General features: G+C 42.9%; 2 protein-coding genes across 2 annotated transcripts; both read right to left on the reverse strand.

Annotated features, from left to right (window-relative positions):
* Positions 1-5917: 5917 nt before the first annotated feature.
* LOC113159040 (keratin, type I cytoskeletal 13-like) lies at positions 5918-8673 on the reverse strand. Its single transcript, XM_026355514.1, has 7 exons — positions 8232-8673; positions 7608-7690; positions 7212-7368; positions 6915-7076; positions 6577-6702; positions 6263-6483; positions 5918-6091 (listed from the first exon to the last, which is right to left on the reverse strand). Exons 1-7 carry the CDS (start codon positions 8628-8630, stop codon positions 5992-5994), a joined length of 1248 nt encoding a protein of 415 aa, XP_026211299.1. The 5' UTR covers positions 8631-8673; the 3' UTR covers positions 5918-5991.
* Positions 8674-14189: 5516 nt separating this feature from the next.
* LOC113158965 (keratin, type I cytoskeletal 13-like) lies at positions 14190-17718 on the reverse strand. Its single transcript, XM_026355394.1, has 7 exons — positions 17152-17718; positions 16283-16365; positions 15760-15916; positions 15346-15507; positions 14991-15116; positions 14678-14901; positions 14190-14462 (listed from the first exon to the last, which is right to left on the reverse strand). The coding sequence occupies exons 1-7, from the start codon at positions 17635-17637 to the stop codon at positions 14267-14269; spliced, it is 1434 nt and encodes a 477-aa protein (XP_026211179.1). The 5' UTR covers positions 17638-17718; the 3' UTR covers positions 14190-14266.
* Between the last annotated feature and the right edge of the window lie 1204 nt (positions 17719-18922).

An 18922-nucleotide genomic window follows, 5' to 3' on the forward strand; every position in this document is an offset into this window, starting at 1 on the left:
TCCAGATAGCGTGGAAGGAGAGCATCCTGAACTATAAAAAAGCTCTTAGTGCAGCTAGATCAACGTATCTCTCCACTCTCATAGAAAACAACAAAAACAACCCTAGATTTTTATTTAATACAGTAGCCAAATTAACTAGAAAGAAAACCACTGCAGATATCTCCACAACAACGTTGTGCAGTAGTGAGGACTTCATGAACTTTTTCAATAACAAAATTGTAAATATAAGGCAGAAAATTCAAGCTTTAAAACCAGACAATTTAGTTGACGCAGGTGACGAGCTAACCTCAGCAGATCAGTACCTAGATTACTTTACTCCTCTTGAAGAGAATGAACTAATTTCACTCATCTCTTCTGCAAAATCTTCAACCTGTACATTAGACCCTATACCGACACACTTTCTAAAACAGATAGTGCCAGAAATAATAGAACCCCTGCTGACAATCATAAATTCCTCACTCAGCTGTGGGTATGTCCCAAAGTGTTTTAAATTAGCAGTTATTAAACCGCTAATCAAGAAACCTGATCTCGACCCTTGTCAGCTGTCAAATTACAGGCCGATATCAAACCTCCCCTTTATCTCAAAGATTCTCGAAAAGATAGTAGCTGGGCAGCTATCCTCGTATCTTCATAGAAATAACATACATGAACTCTATCAGTCAGGATTTAGGCCTCATCACAGCACAGAGACGGCCCTTGTTAAAGTAGTAAATGACCTCCTATTGGCCTCTGATCAGGGTAGTGTCTCTATGCTTGTGCTACTCGATCTCAGTGCAGCTTTCGACACTATTGACCATAGCATTCTCCTTCACAGACTAGAAAATGTTGTTGGAATTAAGGGAACGGCCCTCTCCTGGCTTAGGTCCTATTTAACTGATCGTTATCAGTATGTAGATCTAAATGGCGATTACTCCACATGCTCTCCAGTGGAGTTTGGTGTTCCACAGGGTTCAGTTTTAGGCCCCCTGCTTTTTTCCCTCTACATGCTTCCTCTGGGCAACATTATCCGTAAACATGGTATTAACTTTCATTGTTATGCTGACGACACACAGTTATATGTTTCATCAAAACCAGATGAGATCAAACTGCTTAATAAAGTTGAGCAATGTGTAAAGGATATACGAGACTGGATGCTAATTAACTTCCTTCTGCTAAATCCTGATAAGACAGAAGTACTAGTTATAGGATCATCTGCAGCTAGAAGCAAGATGTTAGACCACACCGTAACTCTAGATGGCCTTTCCGTTACATCTAGTGCAACAGTCAAAGACCTTGGTGTAATTCTAGATTCCAGTCTTTCATTTGAAGCTCATGTAGATAATGTCACCAGGACAGCTTTCTTTCACCTCAGAAATATTGCCAAGATAAGGAATATTTTGTCACTAAATGATGCAGAAAAATTAGTCCATGCTTTCATCACCTCTAGGTTGGACTACTGTAATGCCTTACTGTCTGGCTGTTCAGCCAGGTGCATAAACAAGCTTCAGTTAGTTCAGAATGCAGCAGCGAGAGTCCTCACTCGAACCAGAAGATACGATCACATCACGCCTATCTTATCTACACTTCATTGGCTCCCCGTGAAATTTCGCATTGATTTTAAAATACTACTTTTGACATTTAAAGCATTAAATGGTCTTGCGCCGCATTATCTAAGTGAACTGCTAGTGTCTTATGATCCACCACGCCTACTTCGCTCAAAGGATGCTGGCTGCCTGTCAGTACCTCGTATCCTAAAAACTACAGCTGGGGGCAGAGCTTTTTCTTACAAAGCCCCAAAGTTATGGAATAGCCTTCCAAATAGCGTTCGGGACTCAGACACAGTCTCAGTGTTTAAGTCTAGGCTGAAAACCTACCTATTTAGTCAAGCATTTGAGTAAATAGATCTGGGAAGGACTCATGGACGTAGAGCTTTATGGTGAACTGGTATGTTTAGATGCTGTCTTCCCAACTCTCACTGATCACTCGGGTTTGTTGATGGTGAAGTGTTCGGTTGCTCTACATCCCAGTGCGCCCTCATGTCTGTGTTTTCTTCTGAACCCACCCTTTTAGTTAGGCTGTCATAGTTAGTCCTGCCGGAGTCCCTGCTGCACTACACTAAATATACATTCACCTCAAACTTTATCTGACTGTGAATACAACTAACTGCAATCTCTCCTCTTCTCTCTCTTTCCCTCTCCCTCTCTCTTTTCCCTCTTCCTGTCTCTCTGTCGAGCTACACGTCATTCCACCCTTTGCCCTCTGGACCTGTCTGACTCGTCCTGATGCCCAACTTCTGGCTGGAGATCTCGTCGCCTGGATCCACCGTTTGCCCTTTGGGATGCGTTTGGAGACTGGATTGGTCACAAGCTACTATGATGTCGGTCCCGGCCTCGGCGGACGTCGGAAGCTGTTTCTTGGAGGTCTCGACTCAACGCTCGATAGTCAAGGAATGGAACTAGTCTGCCTGCAATAACTAACTGGACTCCATATTAACTTAAAATACTTTAACTGTTATACTGGACTGCTGCCTACACAGCATGTAATCACCCATATGAGGATGGGTTCCCTGTTGAGTCTGGTTCCTCTCAAGGTTTCTTCCTGTTGCCTTCTCAGGGAGTTTTTCCTTGCCACTGTCGCCCTCGGCTTGCTCATCAGGGACAATCACATTATTATGACTCATACACATACACTGTTCATGTACTGTTCTTTGGTTGTGTAAAGCTGCTTTGTGACAATGTCAATTGTAAAAAGCGCTCTACAAATAAAATTGAATTGAATTGAATTGAATAATATTGAACAAGATACAATATATATTATAAATATATATACCCCCCCCCCCACCCCGCCACCCCTTTGTCACCCCCTGTACATTTTCTTATATCCACCACTGCTGCTTATAGATTAAACAATGATCTGTCTCCTCTTCAGCTTAATGGTGAAAACCAGAAGTTGTCCTTGACATGAATGTTTTTCGAAGACACATCGCTTTCACACTCTTGACAGCTCCTTCTCCGTTTGTTGAGAGAACTATATTCACATTATACTTTGGTGACATAAAACAACAACGTGGAGGAATGCTTTGAGTTGTAAACCTTGAAAATGCAACACAGTCACTTGTCCATATAGTCGGCTACAAGCCAAGCAAACAATGTTCTCACACCCCTGCTGAAAAAACGCCGTTGATGTGTTGACTGAACCAACCACTTCATGCGTAAGCTTCATTTAACGAGTGGCCAGATTGACTGCATGACAGGGGGGCGGACAGGGTGACATTTCTAGTTGATTTGATGAGTGAACAGACTGGTTAAAGTGCTTCAGGCTGAATTTTCATTTCACTTTTATGTGGCTGGAATGTAAAAGATCAATCAGACCTGAGCATCCTGATCAGCTGCTTTAGCAAAGGGTTAAAACAGTCATTATACTGATCTCAGCAGTAGTTTCAGGGATTGTCTGAATGAAGATGCAACACAACATCTCATTTCATCAACAGCAAACCTTTTCCTTTCTGAACATACTAATGCACATTTTCCCAAAACCAAAGTGATGTTAACATTTCAGACACAGATTGAAATTCACAGACCAAAACGTGGATCATTTCAAGCAATTACAACAGTTATATTGCTACAGATTAAACCCACAAAGTAAAAATAAATGATTTATTCAGTGACTTTGTTTTAAACTGGTATTTAATCACAGGGGTGTTGCTTTTAAACAGTGTAGTAGTATAGATTGTTTAATTGGTGTTTAATTGGGTTTCGTTTTATGTAATAATCAAACTGTTTTTGCTCCATCTGGTGGAAGTTAAAGGATAATGTGGCTCTTTTTGACCAGTGGTGGCGCTGTAGAGAGACCATCACAGGCAGGGTCACACCAAATACAATAATGCACATGGGGTATGGTATAATGCAGTTAAAGTTAAAGTCAGAAATGCAACAACAAGAATAAGATAAGATCAAAGTATCAATTCAAAGCCTCAGAGAGTTTAAAGGTTGGGTTTCACACATTTTAAAGTCCCAGAGCAGAAACAACAGGCAGGTTCCTGTGAGGTTCCTGAAACAGGTTTTTCTCACTGTACTCATCGCTCCTGTTCAACTAAGATCTACTGATACTGTGCTCTCATTGTCAGCTTTCTCCAAGAATAAACTGCAGGGTTTACCTGAAGCTAATGTGAGGCTCCAGCTGTAGACAAATCAGGTAGATAGTTACAACGCTTTAAGTACAGTACAAAATTCCTACTTCCACGGTTTTCCATTTAGTTGCTGTAGTCTTTCATTTAACGTCCACTTGACGTCTGGATTCTGACTAAAACAATCTCATATCAACTTTAAGCTGATGGTACAGAGCCAGATTTCAACTCACACAATTCAATTATTTTTGTTATTATAACATAAAACCATCAAAGTCCAGGTTTCCACTTTGTTCATTCAATGTTTGGGTCAGCTGATACAGGAGGTGTTATCCTCTGTGTTAATTAATGTTTTGAGGTGTCCATACAACATTAAATAAAAGCTGAATTTCTAAAGTTTTTAGTTATGTATAATAAAATATTTGTAGTTATGAATCATGTGGTCTCAGGGTGTGACAGTTGTTGAATCATCTGTGATTAAATTAACCTCTTTGGTAAGTTTTCAAAAGTGGTGGAGAATTTGGGTACGATTGAATGAATGATTTGGGTATGGGTTTGAGTACAATGCATGATCTTTTTGCGGAGAGCAAAGTTCTTTGTATTTAATCCTTTTGTTTTTGATTTGGATCGAATTGTAAGTGTTACTCAGTTGTGCGTTTCAGGTTTAATGCGTTTGTATCTCTAACAGGGAGCCTGCCACAGTTGGATTTCTATCTTTCTGTGGGTTTCTGGGGGGAAACTGCAGAGCAGAGACTTTCTGGACCCACTGGTTTCTAACAGATAAGTGCTGTACGCCTCTCTTTGCAGGAGCCTGGTGGGCAGGGATGGGTCTTCAGTGAGATCCACCAGTCCACCTGGTTTCTGCATTATAAAGGCTGGGGACATTCAGCTAGTCTCACTCTTCCTGACTTCTACTCTGTCTTGTTTGGTTGTTTGGTTTATCTTTGTGTTAGATTGTTGTTTTAATCGTGTAAAACCAAATATTTTTAGCTGCACATTGTGTCTATCAGTGACTATATGTAGCACATGTACAGTATTTATTTATGGGACCTTTTTAGTTACCAAAGCACAGATGAACTCTTTTTAGCCTCACTTCTATTCTTCTTCTGTACCCTGTGAGTCATTGCTTCAATTGGTTCATATGAGTTCTTGTGGCTTAAATGAATGACAATAAAGTTTTGAATTGGAATCTATAATTCATGAGTGGGTTCCCCCTCCTGTGTTCAGCTTTCAGCCAGGCTGCGACGACCTATCTTCCAGTACAGTATTTTACTGTAGGTCCTCTAACACAGAGCTGCTCTGCCAACAGAGCACTTTCAGTACTCACACATATATTAAAATATGGACCAGCGTACTGGTGGAGGTGTGGTTTACTTTCTTAAGATCTTTTAAAAAGTTATCAAACACTCATTTATACAATGTCGTTTTTAATGAATTTGCAGACAAATAGATTCTAAACTATGTTTATTATTATTATTGTTATTATTATGTGTTTTGTAATGTAAAGCACTTTGAATTATGTTTCATAGGAATTGTGCTCTATAAGAAAATGATTGATTGAAATGAACCTTTGACAGGTTTGTGTGCTCAGTTGTGAATACAATATGGTTTTGATCTGATCTTCTACAGGTCACCTGCTACAGAGCAGCACAGGTTACCATGATGATTTACCTCACACCTCATTTCTACCCGTGTTTTCCAGTCCCATGTGTATTAAATATACTTATTATATACATGCATAATCCATAATAATAAAAATAATAATGATAATAATGGATACTAGACAAGAATGGATACTGACACAAACACATATCTCAGTTCATCAGAAGTGTTTTATTTGTGTGTTTCTGAGAACGGTTGCCAGCATGTTGACATGTGTTGTTGTCTCACTTAGACTCCTTAACTTCAGACCGGATCTCTTCACCATCTACGATCTCTTTGGTGACAACCACCACTTTACGAGTTTTAGTGGAGGAAGTGGTGCCGCTGAAAAACACACGAACAAGGTTTATGTTATTTTTGATACATATGATCAGCAAGCTAATGAACATTATTATCAATGAATTTTATATTTGCCGGATGGCCCAGATCATGAAGTATACTGAATATGGATTTAAACAATCCCAGTATGATACCACTGTGATCTAGTCAACTCACAGTGATTGCTCTCCGTCGAGGAGCCTCCTGTACTGCTCAATCTCCATCTCCAGCCTGGTCTTGATGTCAAGCAGTGTCTTGTACTCGTGTCCCTGACGCTCCAGGTCAGCTCTCAGCTGAGCCAGCTGGCTTTCCAGAGCAGATACCTGTCTCTGGTAACCTGCCAGCATGTTGGAGTATCTGTTCTGGGTGTCGGCGAGGGTTCCTTCCAGAGATGCTTTCTAAAGGAGAGAAGAAGTAGTGTGAGGAGATTTCAAAATTAAACAAACAAAAAAGCAAAAGAAAATAAAAAATAGAAACTGGTTGAAACGCACCATGCTGAGCTGTGACTGTAGTTCAATCTCCAAACTCTGTAGAGAGCGTTTGACCTCTGTGACCTCGGAGCGTGATGATTGAAGAGACTCTGTGTTCACACTAACTTCCTTATTGAGCTCCTCAGTCTGTGGAACAACAACAAAAACAGTGAAATAATCACATCTGACAGTTTAATCTACTCAGAATTGAATGTGTACTGTTTGCAGATGGCACTCCTTTTAGGTCACACACGTCTGTGTTTGTATTATCCTGCCCTTATCAAATTAAAGTATTATTATTATTGACATCAATTAATGGCGTTATTCCAGTACACCAGGATTTAGTTTATATTGCTCACCTTGCCCTGGAACCAGGTCTCCAACGCTTTGTTTTGTTTGGCTGCAACGTTCTCATAGTGTTCTCTGATTCCAGCCATGACGGTGGTCAGATCCTCCTGAGGAGCAGCGTCCACCTCCACGTTCACCTGACCTCCTACCTGAGTCCGCATTGCCAGCAGGTCCTGGAGAAATTATGACATAATTTTTAAGTAAATTTGTGGGTTTTGCACCAAATGTCATTAATAAAAATACCTAATCCTTAATTTAATTGACAAATGTCTCATATTGTAATTAGCTTGTAGCAGCTTCATGCTCACCTCCTCGTGATTCTTCTTAAGATGGATGAGTTCTTCCTTCAGAGACTCAATCTGCATCTCCAGATCGGATCTTGCCAGAGTCAGATCGTCCAGGACTTTCTTCAGCCCAGCAATGTCTGCCTCCACACTCTGGCGCATGGCCAGCTCGTTCTCATACCTGTGCAGCAGTAGGTATCACATCAGCAACAACCTCTAGTGGCCATGTGAAGAATCACTATTAAACATTAGAAATGAAATAGGACATTTGCTGGTTCTTTTATAACAGTAAGTGTTGCTTTCTTCTTTCTCTAACCTTAACCCACTACTGCACATTGTCTGAATTACCAGTATTCAAATATTGGCCACACCAAAGAATAATTTAGGTGTGGAGCTTGAACAAATATTTAATATACTCACTTGACCCTGAAGTCATCAGCAGCCAGCTTGGCATTATCAATAGACAGGTAGAGAGAGCCATTGGTGCGGGTGGCATCGAAGATCTGAAAACAGAAGGAATATATGTTTAAACTGGGTGTGTTTAATTGTATCTACTGTCTTGCATTAGACCAGAAGTTATAGGGACAAATTACCTCCTGCTTTGTAACTGAGTGAGTATAGAGAGACTGAATACAAAGTTTGTGAGGCAGTTACACATTTTTAAAAAGATAAGGTCATGCAAATAAAAGTCAAATTTCTCCTCATTGTTTTAGTCGGTTTCTGTTCTCGTGTGCACATCATGCAAAACCAGAGCCTAAGGCTGACTGCTGCAGTTTCAGGTGGCCTTTGTGTGTTTTGGGTGTGGCAGCACCTGCTTTCATCCTACAGGGAACAAGACACATACTATCACCTGCTGCATTTTGTGTGGTACAAGATTTCTTTTACTTTGGATTTTTTAAATATATATATACTTTAAATTTGACGTTCAGACAAGAGCATCAATTTCAGGCAGCATTCTCATGTTGTTGCTTCTACAGGATCTCACATTTCTAGTCTTTCTTTGTGCCTCTCTTATAGTTTAGGATTTAGGAAACCTATGCTCACCTGATCTTGCAGGTCACTGATGATGGCGTAGTGTGCAGAGTGGTCGTGGCCCTCTGGTTTGGTCTTGTTCTCCAGGAAATCTCTGATCTTCAGCTCTAGGTCGGCGTTGGCCTTCTCCAGTTTGCGCACTTTCTCCAGGTAGGAAGCCAGACGGTCGTTCAGGTTCTGCATGGCCGCCTTCTTGTTGTCCGAGACGTCAACAGCATCAGCCAGGTTGAAGCCGCCTCCGGCAGAAGAACCTGCAGCAGACAAACCTGCAGCAGAAAACCCAGCACTAGCTGAGGAGAAGCTTCTTGGAGCAATCACACTGGACATGCGAACCCCACTGCCCCCGGCTCCAGCATGAACGCTGGGGGCCCTCCTGTAAGTGGAGAAGCTGGCAGAGCGAGAGTAGGACATTGTGGAGGTGTTTGCCTGCTCTGAATGGAGAGGAGGAAATGTAGGAGAGGTTGAACTCAGCTCCTTTTATGCTAGCTGATAGTGAGGGAGGGTTTCAGGAACCGGCCCCCACCACATGCCTCAGGGCAAATAGAGCGCTGAGCTAAGAGCAGGATGACAAACAAAGTTTATGCCTGTTGCACAATGACATCCCGTGTTTGTTCTGCTTACTGAAAATGTCTTTCAGGTTACTCATGCTGTGGCCTCAGGTGTATCTGCTTCGTTGGAAACCTGAGGGAATCTTGTTTTTTCCAGTTTACGTTTCATTTTCGCCCATTTTAAACCTCTGACCCTTGCCTGTCCCACAACGGCACTTGGATTCCTCTCTGCACGTCCAAACCTGTCTGCCATTTCTGTGGGTGGTATTTTGGGCCCTGCGGGACTAAACGAGTCTCCCCTTGCTCTCTGTTGTTGAGAAAGCAAACAATAAAATGTTTTGTGCCAGCTCTTCGTTCAAGCTGTATTTGCTATGACAAAACACAGCAGGACAATGACAGTCACTCAAGTTCCTATGAAACTCGAGTGACACAAAGTTCCTATGAAGTTTGAGGTCAAATGTGTTCAAATTTAGGCAAAGAATTATCACAATCACACTCCATTGTAAATAATCTTTAACTAACCACAAAGAATCCCACACTGAAACAAACACAAGAGTTTGAAATAGGGAAAATCCCACCATGAAAACATTCATTTATCTTTGTAATAAAAAAAGTTGTGCAGAAGAAAACGTAAAGTGATGGATGAGGTATTCAGATCCTTCTGTATGGACAAAACAAACAACATAGAAAATGTGTACTAAGCTTTCGAAGTGCTGGATTCTGTGATCTTTGGGCAGTGCCAGGCGTGGTGTATCTCCCTGCTTCCCATGTTTGTGCTAAGCTAACCAGCTAATAAATTCAACAAAGATGCTTCATCTTACACTCCTGTGACAGTTATCACATTGAAATGTTTTAACATTTGAGCTTCCATTCCTTATAGTTTTGAGCATTTGTGCAAAATAAGGACATTTCAAAAAGAAAAGACACATTGGGACGTCTCTGCAATGTGACAGGAGCAGTTCATCCACATTCATCTGTTTATCTGAAGCCGACGTAAAGACTGATGAAACTAAATTTTAATATTGCTTTCATGTTCAGCTACAAGCTGTGATACAGTGATGACACACACTCTTCTTGTATGGTCTTAGCATTTTAAGCCCTTATATGTGAAAACATGCAGCTTTTTCTTCGACCACAGTAAAAAGCGACAGTGTGAACTTGTCTCAACAAGCACAGTAAACCCTGCAGGCTTCGACCTGCACTGTTATCTGGGAAGTTGAAAGTTAAAAATATTTGTACTTTAGATTAGAATATTTTTATTTTGAATAAGTTCATTCTGTATACATATTCAGTATGTTCGTTACATCTCTGCTGGCACAGCACAGTCAAGAGGGGAGCAGAGTTCTTTGATTTCATGTTTCACGCAATTATGCACGTTGTAATTTTAAATTAAAGTGCAAAATTGCGTTAACGCCATGTACACTACCGTAGGTCGAAAGATAATGATGTGAAAGATTCCCGTGAATCTTACTTTCAATATTACGTCTTTGGGCAATTCGAGATGGCAGTTATCAGTCTTCATGCCTCTACTTCTCACTCATTACTGGTTCATCTGTGTTAATCACTAAACACTAACAAATGACACCTCCAGAACATCCTGTTTTATTTTGAAATACTGAGCCACTTCCTGTCTGGTCTTTTACTTATCCATGTTCATTTAACATCCTTAGTCTGATTGATTTGACCTGCGTCCCCCTGTATAAACACAGACTCATGTCTTATACCTGTCTTTCTGTTGTGTTATTTAGATAAAGATTCTCTGGATTGTGGATTGTTTACATCTGTCTGTGTTTTTTTGGAGAGGAGTAGTCAAACTGAACTTCTGGATTTTTGATTGCGGATTTATTGTCACAGTTTTTTGGATGTCTGCTTTGGTGGGAGAGGTAAGGAGAGATTTTGGTGACCTGCAGTACGTGTTTCTCTCTCTAGTGACCACGCAGCAGACACTGTTCCTGGAGGCCACCATCTTGCCACCTTGGACTGATCCTCCATCTTGTGATCACCTCTCACTTGACTTTCCTGCATTCTGCCTTGAAGAAACCACTGTTCTCATCTCCATCCATCTTGCAAAAGGGAGTATTATATCAGCCACATGCTTCCAGGAAAGTATCCCACTTGAGCACCATTTATTGGTCGAGAGAGTTTACTGTCGTCATTGTCACGGCTGTTTACATTCCACCGGATGCTATTGCTAACTCGGCTATCGGCACATTTACACGGCAGCATTAGCAGGCAGCAGAGCAGGTATCCCGACGCTGTGCACATCATAGCATTAACCACCCGGACCTAAAGCCAGTGCTTCCTAATCTGCACCAGCATGTTAAGTGTACCACCAGAGAAGCAAACACTCTGGACAAGGTCTACACAAACATTAAGCTAGGCTATAGGGCTAGACCACTACCTCACCTGGGCCAGTCTGACCATGTGTCTCTGCTTCTAATCCCTGCATACGCCCCCCTTAGGAAAACTGCTCTTACGATCTCATAAATTGTAAAAACATGGCCTGATGATGCCACTCAGCAGCCGCAGGACTGTTTTGAGAGGACCAACTGGGACGTCTTTGAAGATCCAGACTTGGAAGTGTTCACAGACAGTGTGCTATGTTACATTAAGAACTGCATAGACACTGTTACAGTGGACAAGCATATCAGGGTGTACCATAACAGGAAGCCCTGGATGAACTGGGAGGTCCAGCAGCTACTGAGGGAGAGGAACACTGCCTTCAGATCTGGCAACAGGGCTCTCTACAGCTTGACACGAGCCAACCTGAAGAGAGGCAACAGGAAGGCTAAACTGGATTACAAGAGGAAAATTGAAGGCTGCCTGGACAGCAACAACAGCAGGGAGGTGTGGCAGGGAGTCCAGCATCGGACCAACTACAGGACGACCCTCTGTGCCGCCGAAGGCGACTCCTCGTTTGGCGGAGGAGCTGAACCTTTTCTTCACTCGCTTCGAGATAGAGCAACCAGACACACCCACACATCCACATCCTGCAGCCCACAGTAGCCTCAGCCTCACGAGGTGAGGGGAGTACTGAGGTCCGTCAACTCGAGGAAGGCTGCTGGTCCAGATGGTGTCTCTGGACGAGTACTGAAGGACTGTGCGGACCAGCTGGCTGGAGTGTTCACCAGGATTTTCAACCTGTCCCTGGCCCGGTCTACTGTCCCACCGTGCCTGAAGTCCTCCACCATAGTCCCCCTGCCCAAGAAAACGCACATCACCAGCCTCAATGACTACCGGCCAGTTGCAATCACCCCAGTGGTGATGAAGTGCTTCGAAAAACTGGTAAGGGGTCACATCACTTCACTACTCCCACCTTCGTTCGACCCACACCAGTGTGCGTACAGGGCGAACAGATCCACAGAGGATGCTGTAGCCACTGCCCTCCACATGGCACTGTCCCACCTGGAGCAGCAGGGGAACTATGTGCGGATGCTCTTTGTGGATTATAGCTCTGCATTTAACACAATTCTTCCCCACAAACTAGTTAACAAACTGTTGGACCTAGGACTCCCACACTCCACCTGCTCTTGGATCAAGAGCTTCCTCTCTGATCGCAGTCAGAGGGTGAGAGCGGGCGCACACACCTCCAAGGTCCTTAGTCTCAGCACTGGCTCCCCACAGGGCTGTGTGCTCTACACTCTTTACACATATGACTGTACTCCGGCTCACCACAGCAACACTATCGTCAAGTTCGCAGATGATACCACAGTGGTGGGACTCATCTCAGGGGGAGATGAGTCTGCCTACAGAGACGAGGTGAAACAGCTGACATTGTGGTGCAGGGGGAACAATCTGCTCCTTAACACCTCGAAGACAAAAGAGGTTGTCATTGACTTCCAGAGGACGAAAACTGAGGTCCCTCCACTGTACATTGGTGGGGACTGTGTGAAGAGGGTGTCAGACTTCCGCTTCTTGGGGGTCCACATAGAGGAGGATTTAACCTGGGGAGTACATAACTCTGAGCTGATAAGAAAGGCCCAGCAGAGACTGCACTTCCTAAGGGTACTTAGGAAGAACAACATCTCCCAGAGACTGCTGGTGTCCTTTTATCCATGCTCTATTGAGAGCTTCCTTACAAACTGTGTTTCTGTTTGGTTCGGCAGATGTAGAGTGGCTCAGAGGAAAGCTCTCCAGAGAGTGATCAAAACAGCACAGAGGATCACCTGTACCCTCTCCTCCCTCTAGAAGAACTTCACAGTTCCCACTGCCTCAAAAAAGCTCAAACCATTCTCAGGGACACTACACACCCTGGACACTCTCTCTTTGAACTGTTGCCATCAGGGAGAAGGTTCAGGTCCATCAAAACTAGAACTGACAGATTTAAAAAAAGCTTTTATCCAGTAGCAATAACTACATTAAACACTGTAAAGAACGGACTATAGAAACTAGTACTGTAACTGCTCACTTGTGGGAGTGAGAGCTGGTCCGGAGCACAATGTGATGTTCTTTGATTACTTGAAGGGTTGTTTGTGTTTCTGTTTTTTTTTTTTTTTTATTCCTTTTCATTCTATACAGACTGGTTGGCACCTTAATCTCGTTGTACGATATTGCAATGACAATAAAGTTTATCTTTATCTTTATCTCCATCGCAACACCACGCTCCCCCCCCACTTCTCTTGAGTGTAATAGATATCTTTAAACCTGCCTGCCAGTGTCCAGCCTGTTTATGGGTTCAGAATACTTTACATCTTAGAACAAAACAAAACAGAAAGACCCAAATGTTGGCTACATTTCTTCAGACTGTCCCACTATTCTGCAGGCAACTCAAAACGCTATTAATCTTTTCCATAGAGGAGTGTAATTTGAAGTGTAATAATGTTGAGTTAGGCTCCTTTTACTGCAGAATTAGACATTTGAGCATTTAATTGACTTTAGCAAGGTAACTCCAGGACTCCAGGGTACATATATAAGAGCTTGCAGAAAAGATCTTGGTTTCCCAGTCCTAAGTATGTCTCATTCCCAGGGAGGTAATGTCATTTAGTCCAGTTCTAAATATTGTTATGACCAACAGGGGTTGGGTCTCCCCACAGGAGACATATGTTCGAGTCAACTGAAGCATTTTAATTAAACAATGTTACTAAGAAGCAAAAACAACATCACCAAGTTGTTTTTGTGCCTCAACTTAACCAGACAGTTTGATAATTGTTCCATGACAAGAAAAGAATGGCAGAGCAGCCACCATTGGTGTAGCTAGTGCTGCAGATAGCTGGGGCACTATTTCACACTTCCCTTTCAGATATGACACTGTGACCAGTAAAAACTCGAACTATACTGTTCTAATGTTCTGTCTTTCCAACAAAGTAATGAAACATTTTAATGCTTTCATTTCAATTATTTTACCCTGTTTAATCCTTCAATGCTTCTTCATCTAGTGCAGCCTCAGACACTTCACTCTGGACAAAAAATGCAACACACAGGGTTTTATTTTGAAGCACCTCTTCAGAATTTTATTTGCTTGTTTGTTTCTGTACTTCGAGAGTGCCCCTCTGCTGGTGCTCACGAGACTGACTCGCTGACGACCTCCTTGGCGCTCACCACCTTTCCATTCACCATCTCTTCAACCACGGTGATCACTTTCTGACGGGTTTTGGTAGTGGAAGTGGAAGTGGAAGTACTGGAGGAAGATCCTGAACCAGAGCTGGATTTAAAGGAGCCAGAGCCAGAGCCAAAGCCAGAGCCAGAGCCAGAGCCACTGCAGGAGAAAACCAAACTGAGGTTTATTGATTGAACAATCACAATTACATAATATTTAGATTCAATGACTCCAAAGTTCCCAAGTTCATGTTGCTGTGTATATCTTTTTAATTATTAAATTCTTTTTAAATGCATTAATTTCAATGCGTGCACACACACACGCACTAACTTCCACCTAAGCCTTTAATTTTTAGAGGGGTAAGGATCTCTCACCCTCCAGTTCCCTCTCCATCCAGCAGCCTCCTGTACTCGGCGATCTCCATCTCCAGTCTGGTCTTGATGTCCAGCAGCATCTGGTACTCTTGTCCCTGTCTCTCCAGGTCACCCTTCAGCTGCATCAGCTGCTCCTCCAGAATGCTCACCTGGTTCTGGTAGCCTGCCAGCATGTTGGCATAGCGGTTCTGAGTCTCAGCCAGGGTGCCCTCCAAACTCCCTTTCTGCAGAAGAAAGACATTGAGCAGTTTGGTTTGTTTAGCACTCAAACTAACACTGGATGCTACCTTTGACATGATGATGTGATATTCACCATGCTGAGCTGTGACTGCAGCTCTATCTCCAACGCCTGCAGTGTTCGCTTCAGCTCCGTGAGCTCTGATTTGGACATTTGGATGCCTTCTGTGCTGGCACTGACTTGACTTTTTAGAGGTTCTGCCTGTGAAGGACAACAGCAATGTCATAGGATGTTTACTGCAGACAGGAGGTGTGTTATGGTGTCATGGAACACAAATTCTAATTTCTTATTCCTCTGTATGTATCTGACAGTTTTAGTCACTTATTATTTTCCATTTTTCCATTTTAAGAGGTATTTGAACCAGTTATTGAGATATATTAGTCTGGACTAACTTGAAGGAAGTGCCACATGTTTATAATAAGGTCCTTACCTTTGTGTCGAACCAGGCCGCCAGTTCTTTGCTGTTCTTGGCCACGAGACCCTCGTAGTAATCTCTGGTCTCCTCTAAGATCTTGTTTAGGTCCTCCTGAGGAGCAGCATCCACCTCTACATTGATCTGGCCGCTCATCTGGGTTCGCATCGCCAGCATCTCCTACGGGCAGCCAAAAGAACAAGACAAGATAAGACAGGTGAAGATTCAGAAGTCGGCATGTGCAGTACATGTAACTGCACTTAATAATCCACCAAGACAATTCAACTTACAATGTTTTTTTTTCAAATCACTATAGAAGATGATTTGTTCTGACTTACGAATGAAACATAGAGAGTTCACTCAACTCATCAAATGAAGTTTTTAAACAAACCCTACAAAACCAGCAGACTTCTTTTCTGAGTGCTCACTTACCTCCTCGTGGTTCTTCTTGAGGAAGATCAGCTCCTCCTTCAGGCCCTCGATTTGCATCTCCAGGTCAGTCCTGGTCAGAGTGAGTTCATCCAGAAGTCTCCTCAGGCCAGCGATGTCAGCCTCCACTGACTGACGCATGGCCAGCTCATTCTCATACCTGCACAGGGGATATGTGCTTCCAGAGTCAGCATCTAGGGGCGTTCATGCCACACATGCTCCTACCACACTGATAGGCTTTAAAACATGCTTTAACATTTGGCACATCTGTAGAAAAATGTGTCTCCAGCCTGAAAAATACACAGGCAATGCACTACAGCACAAAGTCCCATTTGGTTCAGCAAACATTAGTGGTTGAGAGGCAAGGACACCGCTAGGAAGGTCAAGACTCGCCTATCAGCGTCATAGTCATATGTTTAATTCACACCAGTCTGAGATGTGATATTTTAACAAAATCTAATAGAAAGCAGCCATTTCCTGTTTGTTTTTGTTTTTCTAGCCTTGTATAATGAATGAATTCACTCACTTGAGCCTGAAGTCGTCAGCAGCAAGCTTGGCGTTGTCGATGGAGAGATAGATGCCACCGTTGACTCTGGTAGCATCCTGGATCTGGAAGATAAAAGATGATAGTAGTTTTTATGTTAGCTCTAACTGTATAATGACAAATGAATACAAAGTTAGGATGTTCATCTTTTTTTTGCGTGTGTGTGTGTGTGTGTGTGTGTGTGTGTGTGTGTGTGTGTGTGTGTGTGTGTGTGTGTGTGTGTGTGTTAACACACTGGAACATAAAATGAAAGCATGAAAGATAAACTTCCTGTGAGTTTTATGACTAACTTGAGTTAGTTGGTTTGTATATAGAGTTGCTGTGTCAACAGAGCAAACACTGTATGTCATAAATAAAAAACTCTACTCCTCTGGCACTGCATTTTCAGCAGGTGCCAAGTTCATCCCCTTTAGCTTTTTTATTTGCACGCAGAGCAAATGTCAGTCTCTGTTACACTCTGCACCAAATAACACTTCATTTGACTTATTTCACTTCATTTGACTTATTTCACTTCATTTTACTTTTCTTTTCATTCAGTTTTCTTTCACTTTTTTTATTTGTCCTATAATTTTCCCTATTTTTATTTTGTTCTTTGCATCATGCAGGTTTGCTTGGAGCATATTTTGAACATGTGCTTGTGTGGTGTGTTTAGGTTTTATGAACCTACTTGTGATCGTACTGCTCAGCATGCATACGTACATTTATTTCTTTTGAAAATTTTCAAAGGTTGGAATCCACATGAGACTGGATGCTATGTTTACACTGACGTCTAGAGCATGTGCATGCATCTTCCTGTTGACGTTATGATCTGGTCATCTACGCAGACATTCACATGTCACATGTCAGCTTACCTTTCCCTGCAGGTCTGCGATGGTGGCAAAGTAGGCGCTGTAGTCTCTGGATGAGGGGGAGGTCTTGCTCTCCAGGAACTGTTTGATCTTCAGCTCCAGTTCAGCGTTGGCCTTCTCCAGACTGCGGACCTTGTCCAGGTAGCTGGCCAGACGGTCGTTCAGGTTCTGCATTGTAGCCTTCTCATTGGCAGTGATGTCAGCGTCTCCACCACCGCCAAACCCAGCACCACCACCGCCAAACCCAGCTCCACCGCCGCCAAACCCAGCTCCACCGCCGCCAAATCCGGCACCACCACCTGCTCCACCACCAAAGCTAAAACCATAGCCAGCTCCACCACCTCCACCACCTCCACCACCTCCACCGCCGCCACCACGGCCATACATGGACATGGAGGAGCCACCACTGGAGATTCTGATACCTCCAAGACCACCGTACATGGAGGCACTGCTGCCCCTGTACGTTCCACCGCTCATGGATGAACGCATTGTGGCAGGTGATGAGGATAAAGGAGACTGTCTTTCTGCTTCAGCTGGAGAGGAGAAAGTGGAGAGCTCCAAGAGCAGCTGATTTTTTATACTGTTAGATGAGTTTGTGAGGAGGAGGAGGAGGAGGAGGAGGAGGAGGAGGATGGAGAAATGCAAGGACACACCTGTCCTGGTTTAACTCCTAAACAACAGGCCGGCTTAAGGGCTTGAGGGTGTTTCTGCAAAATGTAGAATCCACCCATCACCTGTGCATTCACCTGTTGAATTACACGGATCATCATGCCAACTCTCACTTCACATAAAAAGCATTAAGAGATTAGAACAAACAAAGTGCTACAGGGCAAGTTGAGACCTGGATGACAATTAAGTATAATCACATAACGCTAAGTTTTTTGGGGGGTTTTTTTCCAGCGTGAAAAATCACATCCAGCCAGTCAGAAGCTTTTCAGCAGTGATCTTTGTCAGAATAACTGCAATTTCAGTTTGAGAGTGGTGTTAGGTAACATTTTGTGAAGCAGAAGCCAAGCTGGTTTAAAGATTAAAGAGTAAACCCCTTATTTGATTAAGTTGAGCTTTTACCTGCTGTCTAATCTTAAGTAAATGGAGCAGGAATTCAATATGCTTGAGAACAATGAAACAATCCAAGGTGCAGCTAAAACTCAAGTGCTGAAGATCCACCGCAAATTTCTGCGTATGCTCACCTTGCACGGAGAATTTATAAAAGCCACACAGCTTAAGAAAGATTATTGTACTTAAAAGGTGCAGTGAAGAATGTTATCAAAACAAAATCATTACAAGATTTATTCAGATGCTAAGATAATTCATGAACAATACATGCACGCACCTTTGATTCCAGCTCACCGGGGACACACCTGGATCAGACAGAGTAAGATTTTAGTTCCCTATGAGACAGCAGCCCCTCGGACAGACCCCCAGTTTGGGGAAACTAGCTCTAGATGAAGAAATGTGGAGAAAAATGATGAGGATGGAAGTGCCAGACAGGAGAAGAGAAAGGCCACAGAGGACGTTCATGGATGTTTGTCTGTGGGGTCAGACCGGATGAGCACCCTTCATTAGTCATGTGCATCAGTACGTTTTGGGCACCCAAAACGTTAGTTCCCCGGTTGTCCTTACTCATTTACATTTACATTAAGCCATTTGGAGGACGCTTTTATATTTTTTTAAGTTTTTTCATTTCATGAGATGCAGCCACCTGCTGCATTAGATGATCAGCCATCACAACCTAAGCTTGGCTGAAGTCTCTCAGATCCTGCTGCCAACACAC

The sequence above is a fragment of the Anabas testudineus genome, chromosome 8, assembly GCF_900324465.2.
Source record: "Anabas testudineus chromosome 8, fAnaTes1.2, whole genome shotgun sequence".
Lineage (NCBI taxonomy): Eukaryota > Metazoa > Chordata > Actinopteri > Anabantiformes > Anabantidae > Anabas > Anabas testudineus.